Source organism: Aphidius gifuensis, linkage group LG2, assembly GCF_014905175.1.
Source record: "Aphidius gifuensis isolate YNYX2018 linkage group LG2, ASM1490517v1, whole genome shotgun sequence".
Classification (NCBI taxonomy): Eukaryota; Metazoa; Arthropoda; class Insecta; order Hymenoptera; family Braconidae; genus Aphidius; species Aphidius gifuensis.
In genome coordinates this window covers 1,289,530-1,317,340 of record NC_057789.1, presented here as the reverse complement: position 1 = coordinate 1,317,340, position 27,811 = coordinate 1,289,530, and the positions used below count along the sequence as shown (strand labels likewise).

General features: G+C 22.8%; 4 protein-coding genes across 9 annotated transcripts in view; all 4 read right to left on the bottom strand.

The window, feature by feature from the left end:
• Positions 1-416: 416 nt before the first annotated feature.
• LOC122848189 (angiotensin-converting enzyme 2-like) lies at positions 417-7,185 on the bottom strand. The gene is made up of 7 exons (XM_044146088.1): positions 6,580-7,185; positions 3,416-3,600; positions 2,985-3,339; positions 2,257-2,817; positions 1,932-2,181; positions 1,784-1,873; positions 417-1,700 (listed from the first exon to the last, which is right to left on the bottom strand). The coding sequence occupies exons 2-7, from the start codon at positions 3,596-3,598 to the stop codon at positions 1,010-1,012; spliced, it is 2,130 nt and encodes a 709-aa protein (XP_044002023.1). The 5' UTR covers positions 3,599-3,600; positions 6,580-7,185; the 3' UTR covers positions 417-1,009.
• Positions 7,186-7,629: 444 nt separating this feature from the next.
• LOC122848186 (tetracycline resistance protein, class H-like) lies at positions 7,630-13,547 on the bottom strand. Its single transcript, XM_044146079.1, has 6 exons — positions 11,943-13,547; positions 10,653-10,754; positions 9,638-9,775; positions 9,456-9,539; positions 8,928-9,084; positions 7,630-8,652 (listed from the first exon to the last, which is right to left on the bottom strand). Exons 1-6 carry the CDS (start codon positions 13,024-13,026, stop codon positions 8,433-8,435), a joined length of 1,785 nt encoding a protein of 594 aa, XP_044002014.1. The 5' UTR covers positions 13,027-13,547; the 3' UTR covers positions 7,630-8,432.
• A 502-nt stretch (positions 13,548-14,049) lies between these two features.
• On the bottom strand, positions 14,050-16,688 carry LOC122848188. The gene is made up of 4 exons (XM_044146087.1): positions 16,554-16,688; positions 16,077-16,276; positions 15,526-15,696; positions 14,050-15,467 (listed from the first exon to the last, which is right to left on the bottom strand). The coding sequence occupies exons 1-4, from the start codon at positions 16,558-16,560 to the stop codon at positions 15,408-15,410; spliced, it is 438 nt and encodes a 145-aa protein (XP_044002022.1). The 5' UTR covers positions 16,561-16,688; the 3' UTR covers positions 14,050-15,407.
• Positions 16,689-18,607: 1,919 nt separating this feature from the next.
• The window catches only part of LOC122848187 (tensin-1-like), a 102,159-nt gene continuing 92,955 nt past the window's right edge, over positions 18,608-27,811 (bottom strand). For 4 of the 6 annotated variants that reach the window (XM_044146081.1, XM_044146086.1, XM_044146084.1 and 1 more), the window contains 6 exons: positions 24,807-24,935; positions 22,829-23,038; positions 22,051-22,487; positions 21,136-21,351; positions 20,859-21,030; positions 18,736-19,656 (listed from right to left, as the gene is read on the bottom strand). In XM_044146081.1, the coding sequence (XP_044002016.1) occupies positions 19,447-19,656; positions 20,859-21,030; positions 21,136-21,351; positions 22,051-22,487; positions 22,829-23,038; positions 24,807-24,935 (1,374 nt within the window). In that variant the 3' untranslated portion in view covers positions 18,736-19,446. Of the gene's footprint in view, positions 19,657-20,858; positions 21,031-21,135; positions 21,352-22,050; positions 22,488-22,828; positions 23,039-24,806; positions 24,936-27,811 lie in introns of all 6 variants that reach the window. The other 2 variants (XM_044146080.1, XM_044146082.1) reach the window with 1 other exon arrangement.

Below are 27,811 nucleotides of genomic sequence, written 5' to 3'. Positions count from 1 at the left end.
CCTAAATCAGGCAAAAGTATATAGATTTATATGATTTTTTTTTCATTATAGTCTTGATGTGTGCATGTACCTTCACATGCATCCTAAACCTTTGGGGTTTTGAAGATATTTCTTGTAGTTTTACGATTAAGTCGAGCGTATAGTTGTATTGATTTTACAATTTTGTTGCAAAGGCCTCGGTGAGGGTCTTGAATATGTTGCAATAAATTATGACTTTTTATTTCACCTCTCATATGATTCAACATAAAAATATATTATCCGGAATCATAAATAAACAGTCATATTATATACTCTTTTTTTATTTTTTTTATAAATCATTGAAGAAATAATTTAAATTTTATCATCAAAAAAATTATTCATTCAAAGACAAAAGTGACTAATTTATTTTCAATTAATTAAATAAAAAAGAAATGAAATTTATCAATAAATAAACATTTTATTTTGTCATATGAAAATGTTTTTACAAAAATTTTTCTTAATCATTTACACAAAGTAAATTATTTTCAAATTTTATAAAAAATATCAATCGATTTTTTTTTCTATTTATACTATTTTTTTTTTTTTAACCAATTAATTACTTTATGCAATTAATATTCCCAAAAAAAAATGTACAAATTTTTATTTTATTTCAGTACGTTTTTACCTTGTTTTTTTTTTTATTCCCATTGGCTTTTTTTTTTTTTTTTTTAAATTACTTTTTATGGTGCGTGTTTATAATTATCAAAAAAAAAAAAAAGAAAAAAATTAATTTACTATTTAAAGACGTATGAAATACTGTTGTAATTAAATTAAATTTATACATTTCAAAAATTAATATTAAAAAAATGAATTTTTTATAAATTATAAAATTTATCATCTATTTCGAGAAAATATTAACTTTAATTATATTATAATAAAAAAAAAAGAAAACTTGCAATTTTAAGAGGCAACTTGTGTAGTTATCCTTTGGCAAGTATTTTTTTTTTAATTGGAATGTTTAATTATAAATTAAAATATTAAAAATAAATTTTTAAACGTATCTTCTATTCTTTGGTATTTTACGACATCTTCTTTTACCAAATATTGCAATAGTAATTATTGTTACCAATGAAATAAGTACAGCCCCAATAGCCCAAATAGCTTTTTTAGTATTTCCTTTAGCAATTTCATCTTCTTCTCTTTTTTTCTTTTCTTTTGGTGATAATTCATTATCAATTTTCATTTGTTCAAATGTTGGATTGATCTTTTTACTATCATTCATTGAATTATTAATTTTTTTATCTAAATTTTGTTGATCATTCATCATTTTCGAATCATCTTTTATAATAATTTTTGGTTTAACTGTTGTTGTTGTGGTTGTTGTAGTTGTTGTGGTGGTTGTTGTTGTCGTAGTTGTTAAATCATGCTTATACTGATTTTCCAATTTTTCCAGCTGCATTTCATAATCAATTGGAAACAATGGCAATGTTTTATTATCACTCTCAATTTGTTCAAAATAATCCTCCAGTGGTGAAAAATAATTAATCAATGAATCAACTGATATTTCATTGAAATTTAAATATTTTTCAATCATCAAATTCCAATTACCATCAAGACCATTTCTTATTAAATTTATCAGCTCTGGTTTTGTCTTTGTTGGTTCAATTTTTTCGAGTCTAATCTCAGTTGAATCCATCAGATATTCATAGATTTGAAAGCCCAATAATATCCCCATGAATTTCCTTTAGAAAAAAATTTATTAACACAGCTAATTAACAACAAATAAATCAATAAAAAATGATAAATAAATTTTTAAATAACTCACGAGAGATAGGGTTTGTTGCTGATAATATAATCGTCATTTAAAAATGTAGGAATATCTTTAAAACGACTACTAACATTACCAATCTCAGATCTAAAATAAAAAAACAAATTAATAATTTAAAAAACAAAATAGATGATTGCTAACTCACCTATATTGCCACCATGTTGATACAATTTTATCATTGTCAAATGTATTATTTTTAATTAAATCAATTCTCCATTTATCAGCTGTTAAATAGTATGACATTCTTGGTAACACATCAAGAGCACTTATCATCAATGGAATCATTTTAATTTCATCAGCATCATCATTTGTTTTATTAACAAGTTCCCGTGAATGTAACCAAGCATGACTTGTTGATAATATTCCAAATAACTCAGTAATTCCTTCCTCCAAAGCTGTTGTATTAAATACAAAAAAAATATATAGTTTATCAAACAATTTCAATAGTCAATAACACAATAAAAAATTACCTGAATATCTATTTGCATTATTTAAAATTGGACTACTTTCTTCTGACATTTGATTAACCAAAATTTTACCAATATTTTTATGAGCAGATATAAAATAATCAATTGATGATTCTGAACATGTTGATATTGTCATTTCTCCTTTACGACAATAATTAATTAACTTTGTATTACATGAATTATTAAATAAACTATTATGAAAAAATTCACCATTTGGATTATGTTTTAATATTTTTTTTCCCAATTGTGCTGCTGATTTGTATAAATCTTTACCACGTAGTTTTTTATTTATAAGATTTTTTTTAATATTAAATATTGTATTTGGATATGGTATGACATCTGATATAATTGGTGTCCAGCTGTGACCATCAAGTGAGCCAAGTAAATGAGCTGGTATATTGTTATTGATCACATCATTGTTGTATTTTAAAGACAATCTTTTTTTTACAAATTCAACTAGTCTTGTGTAGTGAGGTAATACCTCTGACCATTTTTCATTTGCTTCATCATAGCCATGTTTATGTTCACTAAGTAATTCCCAATATTCTTGTACATTATTTTCACCTAATTGTAAAATAATAAGCCATCATTAAACACAATTTAATTCGTTTTTAATTTTTAGCAATTAACACTGGATTAAGCAAATAATTTGTATCAAAAATTTGATTTGTTTTATTGGTTTTTTTTGAATGATAAAAATTGGTTAATTTATGAATTATTACACAACTTACCATTAGCAATTGCAGCATTTTTTAAATATTTTAAATTATCAATAAATTTTGATGTTAATGGTTTAAAATCGTCGTACCATTCAGACCATATTTTGTATTTTTCATCAGATGTTTTACTACTAGATAATTCTTGTAAAATTGTTGTATAATTTTTTGATATTTTTACATATTCAATGTCAGCAATAAATGATATAAATTTTTTCCATTCGTCTTTTTTAAGTAGAGCATCACCTGGCTTACTCACAAGATTACTTTTATATTTTTTCATTTCATTTAGATCCATTATTTCAGTTACATTTGCAATATCAATTTCCTGTTCACGTTTGTACTCGGCATATTCATTAAGTGCATCCTCCTGAAATAATAATTATGGTTTAATTTAAAAATATAAATAAATGTAAGAGTTGGATTTTTTTGTTATTTTTATTTACCCATAATTGTAGAGTTTCATTGGTGGGTTTATTGATAAAATTCCAGTGTGATTGTGATGCCTTGTTGCATGCATCTTCATATCCAATATCAGTAAATTCAATATGTGTATCGAATTCTGATTCTGACAATGTATTCACAATGACGAGGAGATTTAAACTTACCCAAATCCACTGTAGATTCATACCTTCAAAAATTAAACAAAATTTTTTAGTTAAATTTTATAATAAAGTAAAAAAAAATTCTAAATATGAAATTGCTTATTTTTATTTGTTTACTGTGGTATTGACAAGTGGGGAAATTATTTTACAAACTTGCATTGGAAAAAAAACAAATTGGGATTTCGATTTCGATTTCGATTTGTAGATTGAGACAAATTAAAATTAAAAAAAAAATTATCAGCTGATTTTCGTCATTGATAATGTCGTTATAAAAACAAGTTATAATTAAAATAAAAAATTATTAAAAAATACTATAAACTGGGGTTAGTTGGAGAATCGTTAAAATCTGTTTTCGAAATTTTAAAAAATTCCCAGTATTTTTCTATCAATTTATTTTGTGTCATGCTCCAAAAAATTTATAATAAAAATTTGTTTTGTTTTTTTTATATACAACTGAATAAATAATGAAAAAAAAAAATTATCATAAAGATTATTTACTTATTTAAAGCTATCTTCATGACTAATAAAAAATCTAGAAGATTCATAAAAAATTATGTGACTCATTGAAGGCCACAAAACGTGATAACATATCAAGGAAATTCATGACCCAACTCGTCATTAAATAAACCCTCAAAAAATATATTTTATAAATTTATTTAACACACTTTTTTAGCAACAATTATTAATTGTTTATACCTTTTATAATAAAATTTTTAATTGACCTATTTATAAGAAATTAAAACCGTGGGTATTTATGATTGATCACATGAATTTGCAATAATGTCTCTTTCAATTGTTATTAATTGATCGAAAATATTTTCACATCTTTTTTTCTTTATTTTAATCAAAAGAAATTAATTTCTTTAAATGCCTCTAATAAACTTCCTTGAAGAGTCAATTTTAATTAATGCTATTTTTTATTTTATCAAACGTAATTTATTTTTTAATTTTTTTTGTTTTTTTTTTTTTGTTAACAATTTTATAGTGCTTTAATTTTTTATTTCGATAATGTATTTAAATTAATGTCAATTACGATTGATTTCTCGTACGATGATAAAACTAAATTTATAAAATTTTTGTTTCTTTATTTTTTTAATTTAATACATTGTTTTAAATATATATACGTATTGTATATAATTAATTTGTTGAAACCGGATGACCAACGAGGTAATAAAAAAGACAAAATAAAAATAAATGAAACAGCAGGTCTAGAATGAAAATTATAAAGACGATTGCGTAAGAAATTTTTGTCGGAACAATTTGTAGATTAAATTTTTTTTTTTTTTATCTATTATTTAAATTTATTTATGTGTATTAATACTTTCACGAAAATACTAGCACTTTCATTATAGAGAAATTGAGATAAAAAATGAATAAAAAAAATTGAGGCCTAAATTTATTTATTTATTTTTTTGGATTTAACTTTTTTTTTTTGTTAGCGTGACAATTATATTTCGTAATTGTTGTTTTATTATTATTATTTTTTTTTATACGCAAATATATAATCAAAGTTATTGTATAGAATTTAGTATTTATGTCAAGGAGCACGATAAAGTTTGTCTATATTTAATTAAATAAAATTAATATTAAAATATACAAATTAGAAAATTTTTAAAATTCAAATCTTCATTTTTCCTTAACTTTAATTCTTTAAGTAATTTTTTTAGCTGATTAATTATGATTTTAGTTTCGACATTCAAATTTATTTTTAAAAATTGTTAGAAATATTTTTAGATTATTTATTTTTATTTATTTATTTACATTGTTGTAAATTATTATTTTTTATTTAAATAGTTGAATATCAATTTGCAATAATTTATCTTTGTTAATATTTTTTTGATATTATTTATTGTTATTTTATTTAAATTCATTTTAAAAATTCAATTTTCTTTAGTTTTTTAAATTCATCTTATTAATATTTATTTGTTTGTTGTAAATAATTTACAACAAAAGCCAATAAAAATTTATCGTTTTAGTCGATAGTTTTTTAGAGATTATTAATTTATTTACATTGTTGTAAATTACAATTTTTATTCAATAATAAATATTGTTGTTTCTTAAACAATTTTTATTTCTTTCTTTCATTTTAAATAATTCTTATTTGTTGTAAATTATTTACAACAAATGAAAAGCTTTGATCCTTAATAATTTCTTGAGATTATTAATTTTTTTTCACATATTTTATTAACTCTCTTTGTTGTAAATTATTTAAATAGTTGAATTAATTTCAAACAATATTATCTTTGTTAATAATTTTCAGAGATTATTAATATTTTTATTTGGTATATATTTTATTTATTTTTTTTCGTTATGCGTTTCTGTTTAACCTTTGGCATGCTGTCAAGGTTCACATGCATTGAAAATTTATATGAAACAATATAGTCATTTCTAAACTCGACAATTTGCATGCAATGTGCCATCTCAATGTCAAATAAAACTTTTACATAATTTGAAAAATATAAAAACTCAATTTCATCAACCAAAAAAAAATTATTTATAAGTAAAATAAAATAAAATAAAATAAAATTTACATAATAAATTTAAACAAAAAAAACAAATCAACAAATTTCATTTCAAACAAAACAAAAAAATTTATTAACAATCTTATTTAACCACTATTTAATAATAATTAAAAAAAAACTAAAATTTAATATCATTTCCACAAACCAATCAGTCTTATAAAAAAATCATAAAAATTTTTTTGTTTACTGCAAATTAATTATTAACCTTGTAATTAATTGTCGAGACAAATAAAATTCAGTCAATGTACCAGTTCATTGATCAATAAACGAGGTCAATAATAAATTAAAAATAAATAAACTATTTAAAAAAAAAATAAAACAACCAATAACAAAATAAAAAAAAATATTTTTCAAAAAAATAAAAAAACAAATTTCCTCTTAAACAAATAATTATTATATAAATTTACAAAGAAATACTTTTATTTTGTTACTAAGAACACAGTGAACCAGATTTTTTAACTAATTATTTTTTTTATCACTCACCTTTGTATTAGTTGTCAGTACACTTTTTCAAACAGAACTTGTTATTTTTACAAACTCATCAGTTTGTATAATTGTATGTCAGACAAATGTTTTTTTATTTTCAAAAAAAAAAACTGTGCCGGTTTAATCACCAACTAGCACACGATACAAATTTAAAAAAAAAAATTATAACAACATAAATAATTAATAAAATACTTGTTAAAATATTTGAGATATGATTATCATTTTTTTTTTTACAATCATGTCTTATCGTTTATTTTTTTTCAACAATATTTCGCGCGTCCTCATACACTCTAAATTGACTATTAAAAAAAATATTTGTTCAAAGTTCAATCGATCCAGATCGTTGCTGCTATATCACATTACTCATTTCTACTGATTCCTACTATTTCTATCATTTCTATATCGAAATCGTATGATTAGTATTTATATATTTCGATTTGACTCTTTTTTTTTTTTTTCGTCTCTTTAAATTTGTTTCTACACAGTGTTGTTTAATTTTAGTGCTCACTTGTGTGCTACTGTAAAAACATGACAGTGTGATGTGTATATATTTTTTTTTCGTACAAAGAATATGTATGTATTTTTAGTTTGGTATTTTTTTTTTTATTGTGACGTTGTTACTTTGAATCACAGACTATGGAGTATCATGATTCACAACTCGTATTTATTTTACGTTGCATAATGATTCCAAGAAATTTATCTCGGTCCATAATATAGATAATCCAAGTTGAATTTTATTTTTAGGACTACAGTCTTATATTCATTCACTCGTCAGTCTCTATATTCATACCGACCTTATTTTTTTTATCTAGAAACTATTTAAATTTACAATATAAAAAAATGAAATATATTCATTTTCAGATTGTAGAAATTTTATTAAATTATTATCCAAAAATACTTGCAATGTTTTTATAATTATTTAATTATTTTTTTTTTTTTTAAATTGCATTTTCATTTTTGTGCATCGGAAATTTACCGACTGCTAAATTTGGCTGCTCTTTTGGTAGTATTTTTCAACTGATGTTAATAAATTAAGTAAAAAAAAAATTTTAAAATTATATTATTTATTTATAACTTCACAATAAACAATATGTTAAAAAATAAAATTTTCATTTATTTATTATTTATTTAAACATTTTACATATAATAATAATAATAATTTTAATATTTAAAATATTTTTATTTGTTTTTTAAAATGAAATATTTAAATTTTTTTAAAATTTTTTTCATAATACTGCTATTATTTTTTTTTGGAAAAAAAAAATTATTATACAATCAAATTTTGATTTTATTTATTATTTTTTTTCCTTTTTACAATGTGAAATGACTTAAGTACAAAATAATATAATAATAATAATAATATTAATTATAATAATAATAACTATATTAACTGCATAAAAATTAACTTATTTTTGTATTTTTTTTCAACTTTTTTTTCTATTTTTAAAAACAATAAAACAAGTTATTTTAATTTTTTTTTTTTTTTTCAAATTTACAAGTAAATCTTCACATAAACTGAAAGTGAACGTTTTTTTAAATATATTTTTTTTAACAACAAATTATTTGTAGAAAAAAGAAAAAAAAAAAAAAAAATCAAATGAATTTTACGATTCAGTAATAATAGGCCTGGACTAAAATAATTTTTTTTTCCACTTTTTAATGTACTTGTTAATTTTTTTTTATATAGAAAAACTTGTTCAAGTAATAAACCAAAAACTGGTTAACATAACTTTCCCTTAAAGGTTTAAAAAAAATATAGCCTCATCAATTCAATCGAAAAAAAAGGTAAAACAAAATTTACAATAATCGTAAAAATGATTTTTAGAAATTAGTTGTAATTTTTTGTTCATTTATAAACGTTCATTCAAATATGTTGGATTATCAATACCAGCTTCAATATGTTTATCATTTTGAATAATAATTTTATTAGCCTCTAATTGTTTATCATTATCAATTTTATCATTAACATCAACAATTCCATTTTCACGTTCTTCTGTTTTAAAAAATTTATTATTTATCATATTTTTTTCCTCCAATGCACGATCTCTTCTGTGTTCTCTGTACAACCATCTGTATAAAAAAAAAAAATTTTAAATAATAAATATGTGTATGTATAAATAATTTGTCTCTCATACATTGACATAAATTTAAAATGGGATTAATGATACATTTATTAGCTCACACAATCATCAGTCTCACTGATTCGTGTCAATGAAAAATTGGGTATGAGAAGGGAGGCTTATAAATATGTATATACAAATTGTGAATAAAAAAAAAAAATATATTAATATGTGTTTTTATTATTCGTAACGTGTGTATAATCAATCAATGTAAAATGTACTTACAAAAAGGATATGACAGCTGGTGTTGTTAAAAAACCACCAAGTAAAAAAAATGTTCCTGGAAATGTATCCATTGTTGATGCATAAAGAGAACTGTACATTGGTCCATAAACAAGTGGCATTAGAGATTCACATACGCCAAATAATGAATTTACTTTTCCTATAAAAATAAATTTTTTAATTTAAAAAACAAAAAAAATAATAAGAAAATAGTCTTGTTGATTTAATTTAAATGGTTTTTTTGGGTTAAATTTAAATTTAATTGTTATAATTGAAAAATTTAGTTGTTTTTTATTAAATTTTAAATTATTTTTTTTAATTTCAAAACTTTTAAATTGTAATTTTGGGATTTCAAAATTTTTAAATTGTAATTTCGATATTTCGAAATTTTTAAATTGTAATTTCGATATTTCGAAATTTTTAAAAATACAAATTTCATTATTTTTCAATTTTTAAAAATTTAAATTTTCAATTTATTTTGTGGGTTAGGCTTTTTTTCTTCTGTATTTGATTATTTTTTTTTTTCATTACCAAGTTCATCAGTTGGTACTAGCTTTGATGCAATTGATCTCATTGCAATGAATGACGTTCCATTTACAATTTCTACCAATGGAGCTGTAATTAAAAATAAATTTAAAAAAAACCAACAAATTAATAAGCTAATTAATAAAGAAAATATAAAATAAAAAAATAAAATTCATCTATTTTCTTACCGAGATAAAAAACCCAGTCTTCAGTTGCAAATGCATAGACAAAACTTGCTAGAATTTTACTCATGCAACTCATAACACCAACAAGTGCATCATCAATTTTTAAAAAATGACTAAAAAGTCCAACTGATACAACTGTTCCTGTAATTATTAAAAAAAAAATAAATGAATAATCATCTCTTTTAATTTTTTAATTCGTCAATAACATCAACTGTTTTTTTTTTTTTTTCATTCGAATAAATTCCAAATGAACAATCAAGTGAATTGTAATTTTCGTAATTGACGACAATTTTATTAATTTTATTTACCATGAGTTTGCTATTTCAAAAAAATCCACATCCGTTTTTTTTTTTTTTGAATTGAATAATCACAAATGAAAGATATTTTTTCAAAATAAAAAAAAATCTATTCAATTCATTTGTTGGCTAAATAATAAAAACGTAATTTAAAATTTTATTTTCAGTCAAATTCTATGAGCATATACAATTTGCAATTCATTATCATAAATTAATTAAAAATCTAAAAATAAATACATGCGAATACAAATTGATTTTTAAATTATGTAATATAAAAAAAAATAAAATACAAATAAAACGTAACGTTTTCAATTAAATAAACATGCCATTTAATAAACAATTAATTTATTTTCTTTGATATAAATCAACAAGTGAAAGTGCCATAAAATAACAACAAGAAAATTTTTTATTATCTCTCAGTATATTAATATTTATTTCATCAATTAAGGTCGATTAATAACAAAGACATTTGCGTATGCAATTTTATTACGTTAATATTTAATTTAAAATTTTTCGACTTGTTAATTCATGAATTTATTAAATTTTTTTTAAATAGAAAAAATAAAATCAATTCGATGTGCGTCAAGGAGATCATTTACTTCCGCGATTTCACTTCTTTTCTAGTTTTTTCATATCGATTTCATTTATCTAATTTAATTATTTTCCTATTATCCTGTATTTTTCATGGTCATTATTAATATTATAATAAATATATTTCTTACCAATTAAATTTGTCACCATACTGTAAGTTGAAAACATGCTAAATTTAACTTCATTCCAGTTAAACCGATATCTTGTAAATAAATACATAACTGCCATTTCACCTACATAAAAAAAAAAAAAATTCATTATTAAAATTTACAACTCAATAAACAATTGAATAATAATTTTTTCCCGTTCATTTATAATCATAACATTGTTATGTAATAATTAAAAAATTACACAACAAGTAGATTTATGACTATTTTTTTGTAATTAACTTTGGGAAAAAAAAGGAGAGATTAATTAGTAAGAATGAATTAAAATTAGCATTAGTATATTTATGTTATTTGAAATGTTCAAGTAAAATCAAGTTCAAGGATTTTTAGTATGTAATTCATAGTGATATTGCAAATGGACATTGGCAAGATATTATCCTTGAAAGGTAAGACTTGTTTGGAGGCCGAGGTCTTCGACACTCTCTCGTCATTGGCCCGAACCTTCATACAATTTAAAAACCTTCATAAAATATAAACTAAATTTTTTTTAATTTTTCTAAAAATTATTTAACTGTCATGTAATTTAATATAATTATTTTTATATTAGTAATTGAAAAATCAACTTGTTACTATTATTTCTAAGAGAAATATACATTTATACATGTGTTTTATTGTAGATATGGATCAAAGTGTCATAAACTAATTTATTTCCTGGCACACGCAACCATAATACACGATAATTTATCATTATCAACAAGGTCAAACATGTGAAATTATGATAAATGAAAAAATGACAATATTTTGGATTTTTTTTTTATTTTTTTTGCTTCTTGATATTTCTTGAGAAAAAAAAAAAATATTAATAAATTACACATGATAAGTCTGATGGTTGATAATTATTTTGATTTGAGAAAAAAAATAAAATAATAAAAATTTTTAAAAAAGATTATATCATCATCTTGTAAAACTTCCATCCAGACGATTAAAATTAGATTATTTGAATTTTTCTATTAATCACTATTATCATCATTTTGTAATTTAAAATAATTTTTTATTTTTTTTATTTTCAAGTAGTAGACAATGAGCAATAAAAATGAAAAATTACTTGAATAATATTTTTGCTATTAAAGAAGCGCGAGTGCCAAAAAATAGAAAAAAATACTGATTAAAGTTGAAGAATAACAAGTGTTTAATGTTACATTTAAAATATCAAAAAGAAAAAAAAAAAAAAATGTCAAGTAAAGTTGTTGATTGTGAATAAGATTGTTGGGAGAGAAAATAAATAAAAATAATAATATTTAGATTTTAGCTTACCATACATTGGTCCAACAATAACCATGACAATGACCATCAAAACAGCAACTCTTTGTTGTCGATTATTATCACCTTTTTTAAATGCAACTCTAAATGTCTCTTCAATATGTCGAAATGCAAAAAAATCCTGTACTTTTTGAAATACATTCATGTGTTTATCATGTTTTTTTTGTAATTCAATAATATTATGTGGTTTTTGTGGTGCTTCTTTGATAACAATTAAACCATAAAAAAAGCTCAATATATAACAAATAGTTGAAATAGTAAATACACCATAAAAACCAATTTTAATATAAAGAATACCAGATAATGCCATACCAATTGGTACACCAAGTGATAAAAAAACATTAACAGCACCAATTCTAAGTGTTCTTGATTCAACAGTTGTAATATCACCAATGTAACTAAATATTGCCATAAACATTGTAAACCAACCACCAGTTAATGCTGGCCATAATGCCTCAGATATACCAGCAGCTTCCATTGGTAATTCATAAAACCAATATGTACAAGCAATTAAACTAACACTTGTTAAAAATTCACCAATTATTGGTAATAACATACATGGTTTACGTAAACCAGTACGATCACTCCATGCACCAAGAAATAATATTAATAATGTTGGTAAACCACTTTGTAATGCTAGTTTCCATGTTTGCATACCAGCAACAAGTTGTTGTACAGATGTTTCTTCTTTTTCATAACCACTTGTATTACGTGCTGCCAATGAACTACATAATTCATTTGAATATCCTAAATTAACTCTGCATGCTTTTTCAAGATTTAAATTTTGTGTTGCTAATGATGCTAATACACTTGGCATAATGTAACATGCAACCATTGGTTCAACAGTTATATTACTTGCTAAAAAATTCCATTTTTCATTTATACTCATTGATTTCCATGTTGCAACTTTATCTGTTGATTGTGTTGTTGTTGTTGTTGTTTGTTGTGTTGATGTGTTATTGTATGAATTTATTGTTGTTGTTGTTGTTGATGATAAAATTATTTTTTTTTTATCATTTAGTAAATCAGATGGTGATGATGATGGCATTGTGCCCTGTAGGGCCACATTATTAGTCATTGTTAATATGTAACACTTGTTGTCCCAGTTTTATTCAATTGGTATGTACTGGTAACGACCAGAATATCTAGGTTTTTTATTCACACAAATTTTTCATTCACAATTACCTTCTCAAAGTCAACGTTAAATTGATTTTAAAAAATAAAAATAAAATTAAAAAATATACAAATTATCTAATATATAAATTATATCCATTTATTATTTTCAACAATATATTCTTTGTTTATTAAACAATCACTTTGTTAAATCTATTTTTTTTTTGGTTGATTTAATCACTATGATATTTTTTTTGTTATTTATACATAGCCCAGGTAAATGATGATGATGATGATGATTATGATGATGATGATAGTGATGATAATGAAAATGAACACTTGAATTAAAATATATATTTAAAAAAATAATAAATAAAAAATAAACTTTGTACGTTGAGTGTATCAAGGCAAGCTCTTGTTGGCATATTGTGCCTTGCATTTCGCGCAATACACCTCGCGTGTATTAACACCGGCCCCTCTTCCACTTTGTTACTTTTGTACAATTTTTTTTCCTCCTCTTTTTCCTCTTGTGCTCCCTCTTTGTAGTTTTGCTTCCTTCATCTCTCTCCCTATTATATTTTCAACAGCATCATCTGCAATTGGGTAATGATATTTTATTTTTTCTATTTTTAAAAATTAAGAAAAAAAAAAAAAAACACCTTGGATTGGTCCACCCGTAATCCTTACACAACTTGGACCTTGAACATCACCATCTTCTTCTTCTTCTTCTTCTTTTTTTTTTTCTTCATCATCTAGCAACTCTCGTATCCTATTTAAATTTCTTTTATTTTTTAAATTGATCAATGATTGTTGAACACAAACAACTGTGCAATTTTTATTTAACCATAGAGTTTGAAAAAAAAAAAAAAAAGGGAATCATCATTATCAGCAATATGAGCGAAAGGAAAACCCATCAAAAGTATGCTTCCTACATTCCATCAACAGCCGCAGGATTTATATTCATGGAAAGTGAGTGGAGTAGCTTTTTTTTTATTATTTTTTTTTTTGTTATGAAATTCTTCATGGTAATGAAAAAGAGAAAAATTTAATTTAAATAAAACTAGTTATTTAAAAATTTATTTATTCGTTTTCTTTGAACGTAAATAATTCTACTTGTTGGATTATTCTTCTGTTCAACAAGCAGCTATTTCTTATCAAAGTTATTCGAAATAAAATTTTGCCAAGAAATATTACAACAACAATAAAAAAAAAAATCATATAAAAACTGAAATTTTATTGTTAATAAAAATTTATATTTAGTTTTAAAAAAATATTTCCATTAACATTGTATTGTACAAATAAATAAATTTAATTTTTTTTTTTTGCAATTTCAAAACCAACTTTAATGCAAATTTTTTGGCAATGATTAAACAAAAAAAAAAAAGGTCGTTGAACGTTAATTTTTAAAAACCAGAGAGTCCTGTAAAACCAGTCTTAAAATCACGTTCACCTTCCTGTGATTTTATGTTTAAAAAAAAATTATTTCTTATACAACTCATCCTTGTAATTTTCACTTTTCTATTGACTATTATTATCAATAATTTCCATTGATTATACAACCTAGCCTTGGTTTTATAACAGACTTTATTTTTAAAAAAATACTAATTTTTGTGAATATAAAAACGATCATTGTCGTCATCCTGCAGGTATCCTGTTGAACCAGGAAATAATTACGAAATAAAAAAATAAAAGCCATTTTATGATGTCTAGAAAAAAATAATTTAAAAATAAACAAGTTGAAATATTAACCAACAAGATTGATTGATTACAAAAAAATTTGTACAAATGTCAATAAATTATTCATCAACTGATAATTAAATCCAAATTTCAACTGTCGAAATGCATGATTAGTATAATTACCATGACCTTATAAATTGTCTTTTTCTTTTTCGAAATTACCCAAGTACTTTTTCGTTAAAACACGAGGACATTCAACAACTTATTTAATAATTTGATTAATAAAAACAAGTGTGCAATATGTATATAAATATGTTACATAGCAATTTAAGACAAAAAAAAAATATTATGTACAGTAGAGACAAAATATTATGAATAAAATGATACAAAATTAAGAGGAGAATTACCGGATATATCATTCGAAATTATGTCATTCAAATACAAATATATAAATGTCAAGCAATTGTCATAATAAATATTACACATTGAGTTCTTCAACCCTGGAAATAATAACATATTTTGTAACAATAAATATACTAATAACAATAAAAAGATTTTAATTTATTCATTTATTTTTTTGGCAGTTGAAATTTTAAAAACATCTTGTTAATTTTTTTTTCTTTTTTGTTATTTAAATTTTAGTAGAAACAAAGGTTTTATTTTATTGTTTCAGTGGTTAATAAGAACTTCGTAGTCTCTGAAGCTGAGCTCTTCTCCATCAAATGGAATCTAAATGAAAATAATAATTTTTAAAAATAGATTTATTTTTTTGTTTGTTTTTACTTACATAGAGACAGCCATGACTTGGTTGTACTTTTCCAATTGTTTGAGCTCCATTGTGAAGGACACGACCAACGTACAAGGGTTCACCTTCACTTGTTTGACCACCAACCACAGCATCATCAGGAATCACACCATTACTTGCAAATACCCAGGCAAATTCACCCTGGCAAAGTACCTTTAAAAATAGCAATAAATAAATATAAATAAATTATATAAATATTAATGAAAAATTAATTTTAAAAAAGTCATCAATAATACTAATTTTATAATTATATTTTTCTTTTGTTTAAATCATATCTCATTGTCATCGAAAAGCTACACTTTAAATTGAAAAAATATTATATCATCATCTTGGAAATTCCATTGATAATATTAGCATAAAATTAATTAATCATCTGGTAATTTTGATTAATTATTTATTCATTTTTTTAAGCAATTAAATTGTAAAATCATTTGAATATTGTTGTTGCATTAAAATTAATCAAGCAAAATGTTAATAAAATTTTTAATTACAATTAGATAAAATTCTGGTTTATTTGTTTTTTTTTTAAATACCTCGTATTCTTGTTTGGAGTGTTCTTCACCACCATGAGCAACATACACAGCACGTTTATCAGGAATAACTTTAGCTGGTACCATATCACCATTGTGAAATGCACGACCAACATATATTGTTGAACCATCAGTATCACGGCCACCTGATACGGCTGTCCCTGGCAATGGTTGTCCAACATGACGTGTTACCCATCTGTAAGCTATTTTTTTTTTTTTTTTCATTTTAAAATTATCATCAAGGATAAGTATAAATATTATTTGCACAGTGATACATTAAACAGATAAGATATTTAATTTTTAATCAATAAAAATCTTCAAGGTTTTTTGTTTAAAAAAATTAAATTAATTTTAAAAATTAATTAAATAAAATTGCTTGAACTATTTTTTAATTGTTTATTAAATTTAATTGTAATATTTTTAATTTAATTAGAGTCAAATTATAATTTGATAAATAATTTTTAATATTTAATTGCTTACCTGGCATTTTTGCAATCGACTTGTAACTGCTTCAATGATTTATCACCAAATGAAACTTATCTGATTCGGTAACCTGCTTAAAAACCTATATTATCTTATCAATTTTTTTTCATTTTTTTATCGTGATGGTGTGTTTGTATTGTTGAGTATCTGGGTGTGTTAAATTATTCTCAGAAATTATATTGAAATTTTTTTTTTCTCTTAAAATATGTCATCGTCCAAAAATAGTACGTGTTTAATTTGTTTTTTTTTTATCGAAAATTTTATCAAGCTGCAGATATGTTTGAGGTATTTATTTTAATATTCAATAACTCAGTATAGTAGTTGGTTTAATTTGATGACAATTGACTAGTTTTATTATTTTTATTGATAAAAAAAATTGTATTTATTGAAAAAAAATTATTAACGACATTTTTTTAGTATTATAATAATTATTGTGTGAAATTTATATTTTTTTAGCAGAATAACCAGCGTATGAAGATGAAAAAAAATCATGGATAGAAATTATTCATTTATTTATTTATTGATTTCAAGTGTACCGTCGTGAAAATTTGTCTCCGTTTTGCTTCACTGTTCTCTGATATTTTTTTGTTTTTCTTTGATGGTTTTTCTAGCTTCGTCTGCATAACTCTGATTTTCTCCGTACTTCACCGAAGTAAAATCGCAAAGAAACATCGGAGAAAAATTAAAGAAAAATCTGAGAAATTATATCTAAATATAAAATATATTTAATAAAATTAATAAATAATAAATAATGGTTTTTTCTTGGCTCTATATATATTTTTAAAATGACATATATTTAATTCATATAATATGACATATATTTTGGTATGGCAGGTGTTCGTGTTGATGCTAGTGGTGGACATAATTTTTTGAAATAATATTACTGTTAAATTAGTGGTGTTCACAAAATACTACAAAGTAACTTTCAAATAATTTTTGTCTAATGAATATTTTGTTCCAGTAAAATATACTCATACTACATACATATGTATTACTAATATGGCAATGTCTTGATAAAAAGGACTTGTTTATCTTCAATTATCATATATCCTCTTTCATATAGTCATATTCACAACAGTCTCGTAATATTAACAAAAATCAACGAAATTTTTCTTAATATTACGAGGTTGTCGTAAATATGACGGTTTAATAGATATGCCATTTTTAATTTTCTTTTTCGTACAATCCAAAAAGATTTATTTTTTTTTTATATTTATTCCTTGTATATTTTTCCAATTTTATATCTCAATGTTGTAACATTACAGTTTAAGGTTTAAACTCTATTAATAACTAAGTTTTTCCGACTGCTTTTTACCGGAAAATATCTCATAAGTAGTTAATCAGTTAGTTAAAATTAATCATTATGATGATAGGTATTTTAAATTCAATTGTTAACAATGGAATTTATTTTATCTTCTGAATTTACAGTAGCGCTATCTATGTATAAATAATAATAATATAATAAAAACAAAACAAAAACATGCGCGATAATTAAATCTCATAATAATGCACTAATTATTAATAACTAAAATTAAAAAACCAAAATGAAAATCAAAGTATTATCAAGTAATCCAGATGAACATTTACGTTGCTTGGTCGTTTGATAATAAATACGTCATCAGTAGAAATGATTAGATGCGAATTTACGTGTATGGAAATCAACTGCATCTAAAAAACTTGATTCATCAAAGCCCAGAGAAAAAGCTGCATTAAATTATGGCAGTGCATTGATTGATAAATTTTCTGCCCATCCACAAGTCAAGAGAACTGCTAGGCATCATCATGTTCCTCAACCAATTTATAAATCACAAGCAGAATATAAAATTATACGTGAAAAAGAAAAACCCAAAGAAGCTAATTGTCGTAGACATTCGAAACATGGAAGTGTTCCATTTGTTGCTGAGCCAGCTAAACATATTATTGATGTTGAAAAATAATTTTAAACTATTTATTTCTTCGAGACTTAATTTAAATTATTATTAATAATTTGTGTAAATTTTTTTAAATTATTTTTTTCATTCGTTGAGGATTGAAATTATAAATATTGACAATTTTTTTTTTGTTTTTTTTTTTGTAATAAATAATTTTATTATTAATATTATACAATGCATCGCTTTTAATTTTTTTTTTATTTTTTGTATTTCGATATACAAATGAATAGAATAACATTTAAATTTCCATTGATAAATGTTTTTTTAAATTTTTTTATCATCACACAAATTGTTTACATTTTTTTAGCTTTTTATTTTCATTAAATTGCAAATTAAAAAAAGCGTATGATCTGACATTTGCCCGTTGATTTCGTCATAGTAATTTATTCGTTAATATATTTCTTAAACGTATATATATATTTTTTTTTATTTTTGGATAATTGAAACTAAATGCCACTGTACAAGACTAGTTTTAGTCGAGCAATCGAGTTTACATTTGCATCTCTTGCACATTATTATTTTATTTATATTTTAATTAAATAATATACCAGTTAACAATTATACTTTATATACATATAAACACATTTACATCAATTCATATTGTTTTTACATTCACGCTGAATACATTTACGTGGATACATTTATTTATTTATTTATTTTCTAATTGTTCCATCATCAAGAAAAAAAAATATATCGAAAAAAAAGAACAAATTCTTGGCAGTGATTTTTGTTTGTGCTTGTGTCTCGAACCAGTCAAGTGAAAGCTTTTTTAATTTAATTTATTTTTCACCCGAAACACCACGATATTGTTTTAAAAAAATTTTCTAGCATAAATTACTTAATTTAAAACACCTTAAATTCTATCACTGTGACTTTCATGGTCTTTTTTTAAATTTATTTTCTCGTACATCACTTGTTTATTTATTAAATATTATTTGATTTTATTTTTGTTTGTTTATTTAGTCTTTTAAATCAGCCATCATTTTTCGAAAATCAGCAAGAGTGTTGTAATCTGGATCAGAATCAATGTCAGCAAAATCTTTGTTTGAGTCGGTTTTTACAAAACTTGGATTATAACGGCTTAATGATAATGGACATGGTAATAATTCTGGCATCACAGAATGATGGGTTATCAATGCAGTTAGCGTTGAAAATTCCTTAGTAAATCCCTGTAAAAAAAAATTGAAATTTTAATTAACAAATTTTGATGATTAAAAATATTTATGATTATATCTTTTAGCTAATTAGAAAAATTAATATAAAAAGTATCTAATTCTACAAAATTAAGCCATTTTTAATTTGAAAATATTTTTTCCCTTAGTCACATAAAGGCCCAAGTACCATAAATTAAAACCTTTTTTTATTTTAAAAATTTTTCATTTAATTTTTATGGAATATTAATAAAAAACATTAATAAAAAATAAAAAGCTAATAACACAAGAGCATATGTCTCTGGAGATAAGCCCTTTTTTCATTAGTAAAAAAAAAAAAAATTGCTAATAACAAAAGGGCATATATCAATGGAGGTGAGCTTTTTTTCCTTTAATAACAAAAAAAATTGCCAACAAAAGATCCAATCTTCGTGGACATAGGCCTTTTTTATTTTAATATCTAGGACATAAGCCCTTCTGTTATTCATTCAATTATCTTGCAAATACTTTGAATTAATATAAAACAACAATAAATTTAAAAAATAAAAAAAGCTCTGACCATTTTACTATTAACAAAATGAAAATTTCGAAACAATTGCAGTTAGGCCCTTTTGTTATTAATGCAAAAAATCATAAATTCTATAAATTATTAATTTTTTCCAAGCTAATAAATAAAAAAATATCTATAAAATATTATTTCATTGTAAATCATCATCACGACCATTTTTAAAATTCAAAAAATAATTTTAAATTTTTCGAAATTCAAAAAAATCTTTTATCTTTTGTTAATTAAAGAAACAAAAAAATATAAATTAAATTAATTAGCAATTTAGCAATCAATGAAAAAATTAATACGTCTATTGTTATAATAATAATTAAAATAAATTTCTACTTTGTTATAGAAGTATATATGAGCAAAGTCAGTGGTTTAAAATTACTTTGATTTCCCTCTGGTACATCATATAAAAGTCATACTGAGTTTGTTTGCCCCTGTGCCTATGGGGCTGTACAACAAACTCACTTATACATTTAAGCTTCATACACTCTTAATACGTATATACGTATATTTAAAAAAAATCTATTCTTTTTATTTTAAAATTAATTTAAACTCAATTATAACATTGAAAAACAAACATACACAAAGAAAAATCATTTTTTTTTTAACTTTTATATTTTTAAAATTAAATATAATATTCAAAATAAGAAAAAAATATAATTACCTTGATTTTATAGCCTTTATTTGTTCGCATAATAAGATAATGGGCAATTCCACTTGGTTGAAATTCACGTGGTACACGTAATGATAATGCATAGCATCCTGGTTTACTTGTACTTTCACGTACCATAAATGCACCCTCAGGTTCTTGGCTCAATACTTCGAGTGTTATTTCTCTGTAAATAAATAAAAAATTTACATTTAAATTATTTAATTAAATAATAATAAATAGAATTGGTTAATTTACAATTATTATATTTATTTAAATATATATTATTTACCGTGGTATTCCAGCTTGAAACCATGGTGCTTTTCGTAATTCACCTTCTTCACAACGATTATTTAGACTATCAGTTCTTTCTGGTAATGGTGGTGGTGTTGGTGTTGAACCATGTGTACTTCCATCAGCTGGTACTGAACTACTTGATGTACTTATTTGTGATCTTCTTTTTGTTTTAAAATCATTATCTGTTCCTGAATTTGGCGAATGACCAATTCTACAAACAAAAAAATATTTTTATTTAATAAATTTAATTAAACAAATTATCCCATCCATTATTATTATTATTATTATATTTTTATTTATATTTTTAATATCTTCACAATGAATAATAATTTTTAAATATTAATTTAACTGTTGTATTTAAAATAATATTTATTAATAATTTAAAAAACTTGATTAACTTGAATTTGAAAATTAAGAGTTTTTTTTATTATTTTTTATTTTACTTTTTATTGGCTAGTAATAAATAGATATTATTATTATTTTTTTTTAAAATTATTATTACATTTATTAAACTATTAATAAAAAAAAATTTTAATTTACATTCACTGAATATTCACAGGTTAAAGTGGACATAAACTTGTAAATTAAATAACCCAATATTTCAATTTTTCATAAACGAAAATTTAAAAAGTTTAAAGTCATTTTTCACTATTATTAACATAAAATTTTCAAATTTTTTTGTGTCTCAATTATTACGTGCTATTTACAGTCCTATTAAAAATTTATATAAATTTTTTTTTTAAATAAATAAATTTTTTAGATAAAAAAAACAAAAAAAACTATCAAATAATTTGAAATTTTTTAAATTTTTGTTCAAGCTCAACTGCCCCTCCAGTCCATGTATTTAATATTAAATTAATAAAATTTTTTGTAAATAATAAATATATTTAATATAATTAAAAATAATTACCTATTTATTTCGACATTTAAATTTTTCGTATTTATTGTAGAGCTTAATGTGTTATCAATACTTTCAGATGGTGGTATTTTATTATAAGACGTTCTTGTATTTTCCGTTTCAATGATGGCTTCATTAATATAACCACCAGAATGTGGTCTATTTGTTGGTGTTGTTGGTGTACTACTACCACTAACAAGAGGACAACTATCATCATCACCATTAAGACCAAGTACACCACTTGTTAATCCCATTGTAAGACGTTTTATTAATGGTGGTTTATCAGTAAGTCTTTTGTATGAATTAAGTTCTGTTGGTGAATTACTCTCATCACTACTTGGTGTACTTTGTTGTGATATACTTTTTTCATCTTGATTATTAACTGTTATGTTACCACGTACATTATTAAATGTGTGTGATGGCCGAAGACCTGGTATTGAATTTGGTGTCTGCAAAAAGAAAAAAAATTTTTTTTTAATTAATTCAACTCTTGCAAACAATAACAAATATTGCATTTTTTTTTTCGCAATTTTTTTTTTTATATTCTTATCGATAATTTCAATTTAAAATTTCACAAAGTTTTAGTATAAAATTATTTTATATTTTTTAATTAAAGAATCAACATGAAAACGAATAAAATTCTTGATGAAAAATTTAATTTATATAAATTGGCTATGTAGTTTTTTTATTTAAATATTTTAAAAATTATTTTGAGGTGAATTGGTTTAATTAAATTGTTTTGTTTGTTAATAGTTTATGATATTATTTTTTTTTTTTAAATTAATTATACCTTGACGCTGGCGAGTCGCAGCGTGGGCGATCCGGCACTGCCAATCTGGACGTTCATGTCAACTGCGGACGAGCCGCTTCCACGATGTGATCCCTGGGTTGTTCGACTTTTAAGCCAAGAATTTGTTGATAAATTTTTATAGCCACTTACTATTAAATTTTCACCATTACAATTATTATTGTTTTCACAATTACCACTCAATGGTTTGTTCTGTAAAAATAAAAAAAAATATATATAAAATTTAATTTTCATTTTTCATTGGTTTCATTTTTTTTTTTGATATTTTTTAGGGTTTTTATTGACGCAAATTATTGCAAATGTAAGTTGGTATTTTGACTGACTAGTTGCAAAAAAAAAATTAATGAAAAAGTATATTTTTAAACGTTGGATTGAATTTTGAATTTTAAATTTTTACAACTTCCTACATTCGACAGACCGTGGTGATAAAAAAAATAATAAATTAAAAATCCAATCCTACATTCACAAATAAACTTTTTCATCTAATTTTTTTTGCATTAAATTACTCAAAATACCAACTTATTTTCATGATAAATTTAAAAAATTTCACTTGAAAAATAACAACAATAAATTAACAATTATACCAAAAAAGAAAAATAATAAAACATAAAAAAAGTTAATTTTTCATTTCAACTAATTGTTAATTTATTATTGTTATTTTTCAAGTATAATTTTTTAAATTCACCACTAAAATAAGTTGACATTTCAAATAACCCATTGCAAAAAAAATCAGATGAAAAGGTTTATTTTTAAACAAAGCGCTGAATTTTGAAAAAGTTCATCAAACCGTGATGGCACAAAAAAAAAAAAATTTTTATATCTATTTCGTCCTGGTGTTTATGAATGAAAAAAAATTATAAATATACAAAAATATATATAAACAAATGGACCAATATAAAAAAAAATTAATTACAATTTATAAATAATTAACAATATATTTTTAACTATGAAAATTATTTATACGCGTTGACATTGCGTCGTCGGTCTACTGTTTTCTGTATACAGAATGTATACCATTTAAAATCTCATCGGCGCCAGGAATATGATACACACACATATATTATAATACAACAAAATGAGAGAGAAACAAGAAGCCTCGAGGCTGACTTTATAATTAACGCATTTCTACTCGTAAATGGGACATATAGTTGTATTATACACATATTGCCCCATGAGGCCCGCATAACTTCATGTATACATATGATACGCAGTTGATACCAGGATACCATGATACATCACATCTCACATGAGCTTTAATCATCAAAATCTTCATTACACCACATTCACCACTATAAACCCCTCACATTAATTTATATTTTAAAATTTTATTATCACCTTATCATTATTTTTATCTCGAATTTTTAAACTACATAAATTCAATTTATCCTTTTTTTATTTTCTTTAAATTTATTTAAAAAATATTGTTTTTAATTAATTAATTTATTTATTTATTTATTTTTTTTTATTTTTTTTTATGATATTCTAATTGATCATAATCATGCATCGTTATTTGAAATTTAAATTAATGTAAAGTTAATTTAATTTTACAGTTTTGAAAAATTTATTTAGGATTTATTTTATATTTTTTATTATTATTTTCATTTTAATTTGTCATTAATAATGACTCATTATTAACTATTACTGTTAAAATTATTATTAATTTTTTTATTTGTTTAATTAGTTAATTAATATTTTTATAATTTTATATTTATTTTTATTTTAAAAATTGGTTTTTTATTGAAGATAAATATTTATATTTTATTTTATCTTTTGTTTATTAATTTGTTTATTTTATTTATTTATTAATTTTAGTCTACCGTTATTATTGTTTAAAATATTTATGAATGAGTCAACTTAAAATTGTCTTAATTTAATTTTTTAAATAACTTTTTAACTATTAGCTTGAAATTGTTAATTGTTTTTGGAAATTTAATTAATATTTTTATGTTTTAATACATACCCAGACGTTTTTGTGTTCTTTTGTATTTTTATTTGATGTTATCACATCTTGAAGAATTGGCTGACGCTGAATTTGCGCCACATAAGCCATGCGAAAAGCATTTCCAACAATTGTATTTAATTCCTCAGCCTGAAATTAAATAAAAAAAAAAAAAAATTAATATCCTATCTTTGCGATAATAAATATATATGGATTCTAATTCTTTCATCTATATTTTACACATTTTTTTGAGGAAATGGAAAATTTATAAATATGAAAAGTTAAAAATATTTCATATATAAAATTTAAATATTAAAACTATTTTACACTACACTGTGGTTTAAAAGTTACCTAAGCCGGATATAGAATATTTTTAATGGCTACTGAAAATTTTGCATTTGTTGCCAGCAAGTATATTCAAATGCTCACCAAAAAGACCAGTAGAAAAATCAACTTCGTAATAATAAATTGGATGGTTTTCAACTTGATTTTTATAGTTTAATATTTTCACCAAAAATTTATTTTTCATTTTAAATTTAAAGTAAGAAAATCATGACAGTCTTTGATGAAAAATTATCGAGTCAATTTTTTCATTTAATTTATTTAATACAGTTCACTATTTAAATTTAATTAAAATTAAATATTTCATTGTCAGAAATATTTTAAAATGTCCATTGTATTTTTTTTTCTGGTAAAAATTTTTTAATATATTTAATTTTAATTTTAGAAATAAATATTTCGTTTGATTCTGACAGATAATTCACCTGGAGCACACTGTTGAAAATTAATTAATTTATTCTTCAATAATTAACAAAAAGAAAAAAAAAGAAAGAGTTAAAAATATTATCTAGAGTATTTTTAAATTCATAAATCAATTTAATATTTATCAATCACTTGTCTATATAAATTTTATAAATCGAAATTAGCGCGATAAATTTAATTTATTCATCTGTCACCAGGGGAATTCAATTCCATGTATATTTTAATTTTCATGTATAAATATTATATTGTTGAATGTAAAAATAAATTAGATATATAACCGGAAAGGAAATGGAATCACTAGAATAAGTTGTCAGTGGTCTTTTGTCAAAACCACACTGATCTGAAATTTGATCAGTCGCAATATACACACCACAATTTCTCATCTTTCCACATGCGTATTCAAACAAAATAATAACCATAAAAAAATCCCAACAATATTCCTATTTACTATCTTTTTTTCATTTATAAAAACTATTAATTTTTAGATTAAAATACCTACTTATTTGTTTATAAAAATTAACACAAGCTACTCAATTAAAAACGTAATTTTTTTTAGAATACAAATTGCAAGGTTTTGGTATTTTTATAACACATTAAAAATAAAATTACATATCCGGTGTACATTAACAGCAAATAAATAAATTTAAAATATTTTTAATACCTGTAACTATCAAATAAATAAATAAATTTTTAAATAATATTATTACAAATATTTTTATTGTAAAATTGATTTTTATTTTTCTTTTTTTTCTTATTATAAACTGTCTTTATGGCTTGCTAAAATTGAGAAGCAATTCAAGAAAATGTTAATGCTCCCTGCTTTTCCCCAGCGAGGCAAAACTTTGCAAATGATTTAAAAAAAAATAACATTTGAATAAATGAAGTAAAAATAATGATTTAATTTTAAAGAACTTGGTTTTATAAAAAAAAAAAAAAATGAGAATTAAATTGTTGGAAAAGGCTGGTTAATCTTGATGCCGCGGATAAAGAAAGATGAGGATATAACTTGACGATCCTCAACCGAGAAATAAAGATGAACGTAATCTACTGGAGGCTCACCTCATTTCAATTAAATTTTTCGTGGCCTGCTATAAAAATCCGTAGATAAAAAACTTGTAGAATTTTTTAAAATCCCTTAAAATCGTTTGGTATTATTCGCCCCGTCGACGTTTCAATTTTATAACAATTGTGGAATATAAAAAAAAAAATTAAATGAATCTTCTTTTTTTTATGATCGCTGGAGAAAGTAATTTTTATTTTAATTTTTTTTGTCCAATTATTTTGATCGATTGGTAAAGAGGCACAAATGCAATGAGTAAATTCGATCGTTATTCGATTCGTCACACTCGAACAACCCCTACAAAGGCGATAGACTAAATTTGATTGAATAAATTTTTGGCCAATTTTATCGTTAAATTAAAATAAAAAAAAAAATACTGTGATCAATTTTTTACGAGGTGTGTTTGGTAATTTAATTTAAATAATTTCCATGTAAAGAATTTATCAAAAAGCAAATTTTTATCTAGACAAAAATTTGAAAAGAAAAAAATTATTTACTTAATTTTTATACATCACTATTATCATCATTTCCTGTTGAATAAAAAAATAAAAAATTATCAAAAATTATTTACGTTTATTGCTCATTATAATATGCCACACACGTAGAGACCAAAAAAAAATTTTAACCATCAAAAAAAAAAAGAGAAACATGATTAAAAATTAAAAGAAAAAAAAAACAAAAAATGGAGAGAAAATTACTAATATAAAAGTCTATTTTTCACATAAGCACAAGACATACAATATGAATATTCTTCAAGTACGTAAGAAATTTAAAAAATATAAAAAAAAAAAATATATGCTATTTGAAATTTCAAGGGTTACCCATAACACAAAATACGAGTGCTTTTTACACATTCAAATGAACTGACGTTTAAAAGCACTAGCGAAATGAATAATAATATAAAAAAAAAAAATTGGGGAGTAATAGTCAAGTGGAGTCATTCATCTCTTGGCACAACGTTACTCTTTATGGACGATTTCTTTTACAAATGAAAAAAAAAAACATTGAACTAAATAAAAAAATATATAAAAATAAAAATATATAATGTTAAAATCCATTTCCTCAAGTGAAACATGAACGTTTTTTTAATTTTTTTTTTACTTTTTATAGTCGTTAGTAAAACATATGGATATTTAGGGTGACTATTTCATGTGGTACACGTGATTTGAGTCAGTTAACACATACACGCATAACATATGTATTT

Excerpts from the sequence above, each read along its gene's own strand:
- LOC122848189 (XM_044146088.1), bottom strand. The coding sequence starts at position 3,598 with ATGAATCTACAGTGGATTTGGGTAAGTTTAAATCTCCTCGTCATTGTG. Across the intron at positions 2,818-2,984 it reads AAATGCTGCAATTGCTAATG|GTGAAAATAATGTACAAGAA; the intron begins GTAAGTTGTGTA and ends TTTTACAATTAG. Across the intron at positions 2,182-2,256 it reads TAATGCAAATAGATATTCAG|CTTTGGAGGAAGGAATTACT; the intron begins GTAATTTTTTAT and ends TTAATACAACAG.
- LOC122848186 (XM_044146079.1), bottom strand. The coding sequence starts at position 13,026 with ATGACTAATAATGTGGCCCTACAGGGCACAATGCCATCATCATCACCA. Across the intron at positions 10,755-11,942 it reads TATTGTTGGACCAATGTATG|GTGAAATGGCAGTTATGTAT; the intron begins GTAAGCTAAAAT and ends TTTTTTATGTAG. Across the intron at positions 8,653-8,927 it reads CCAGCTGTCATATCCTTTTT|ATGGTTGTACAGAGAACACA; the intron begins GTAAGTACATTT and ends TTTTTTATACAG.
- LOC122848188 (XM_044146087.1), bottom strand. Across the intron at positions 15,697-16,076 it reads ACTCCAAACAAGAATACGAG|GTACTTTGCCAGGGTGAATT; the intron begins GTATTTAAAAAA and ends CTATTTTTAAAG. Across the intron at positions 15,468-15,525 it reads CAAGTCATGGCTGTCTCTAT|ATTCCATTTGATGGAGAAGA; the intron begins GTAAGTAAAAAC and ends ATTTTCATTTAG.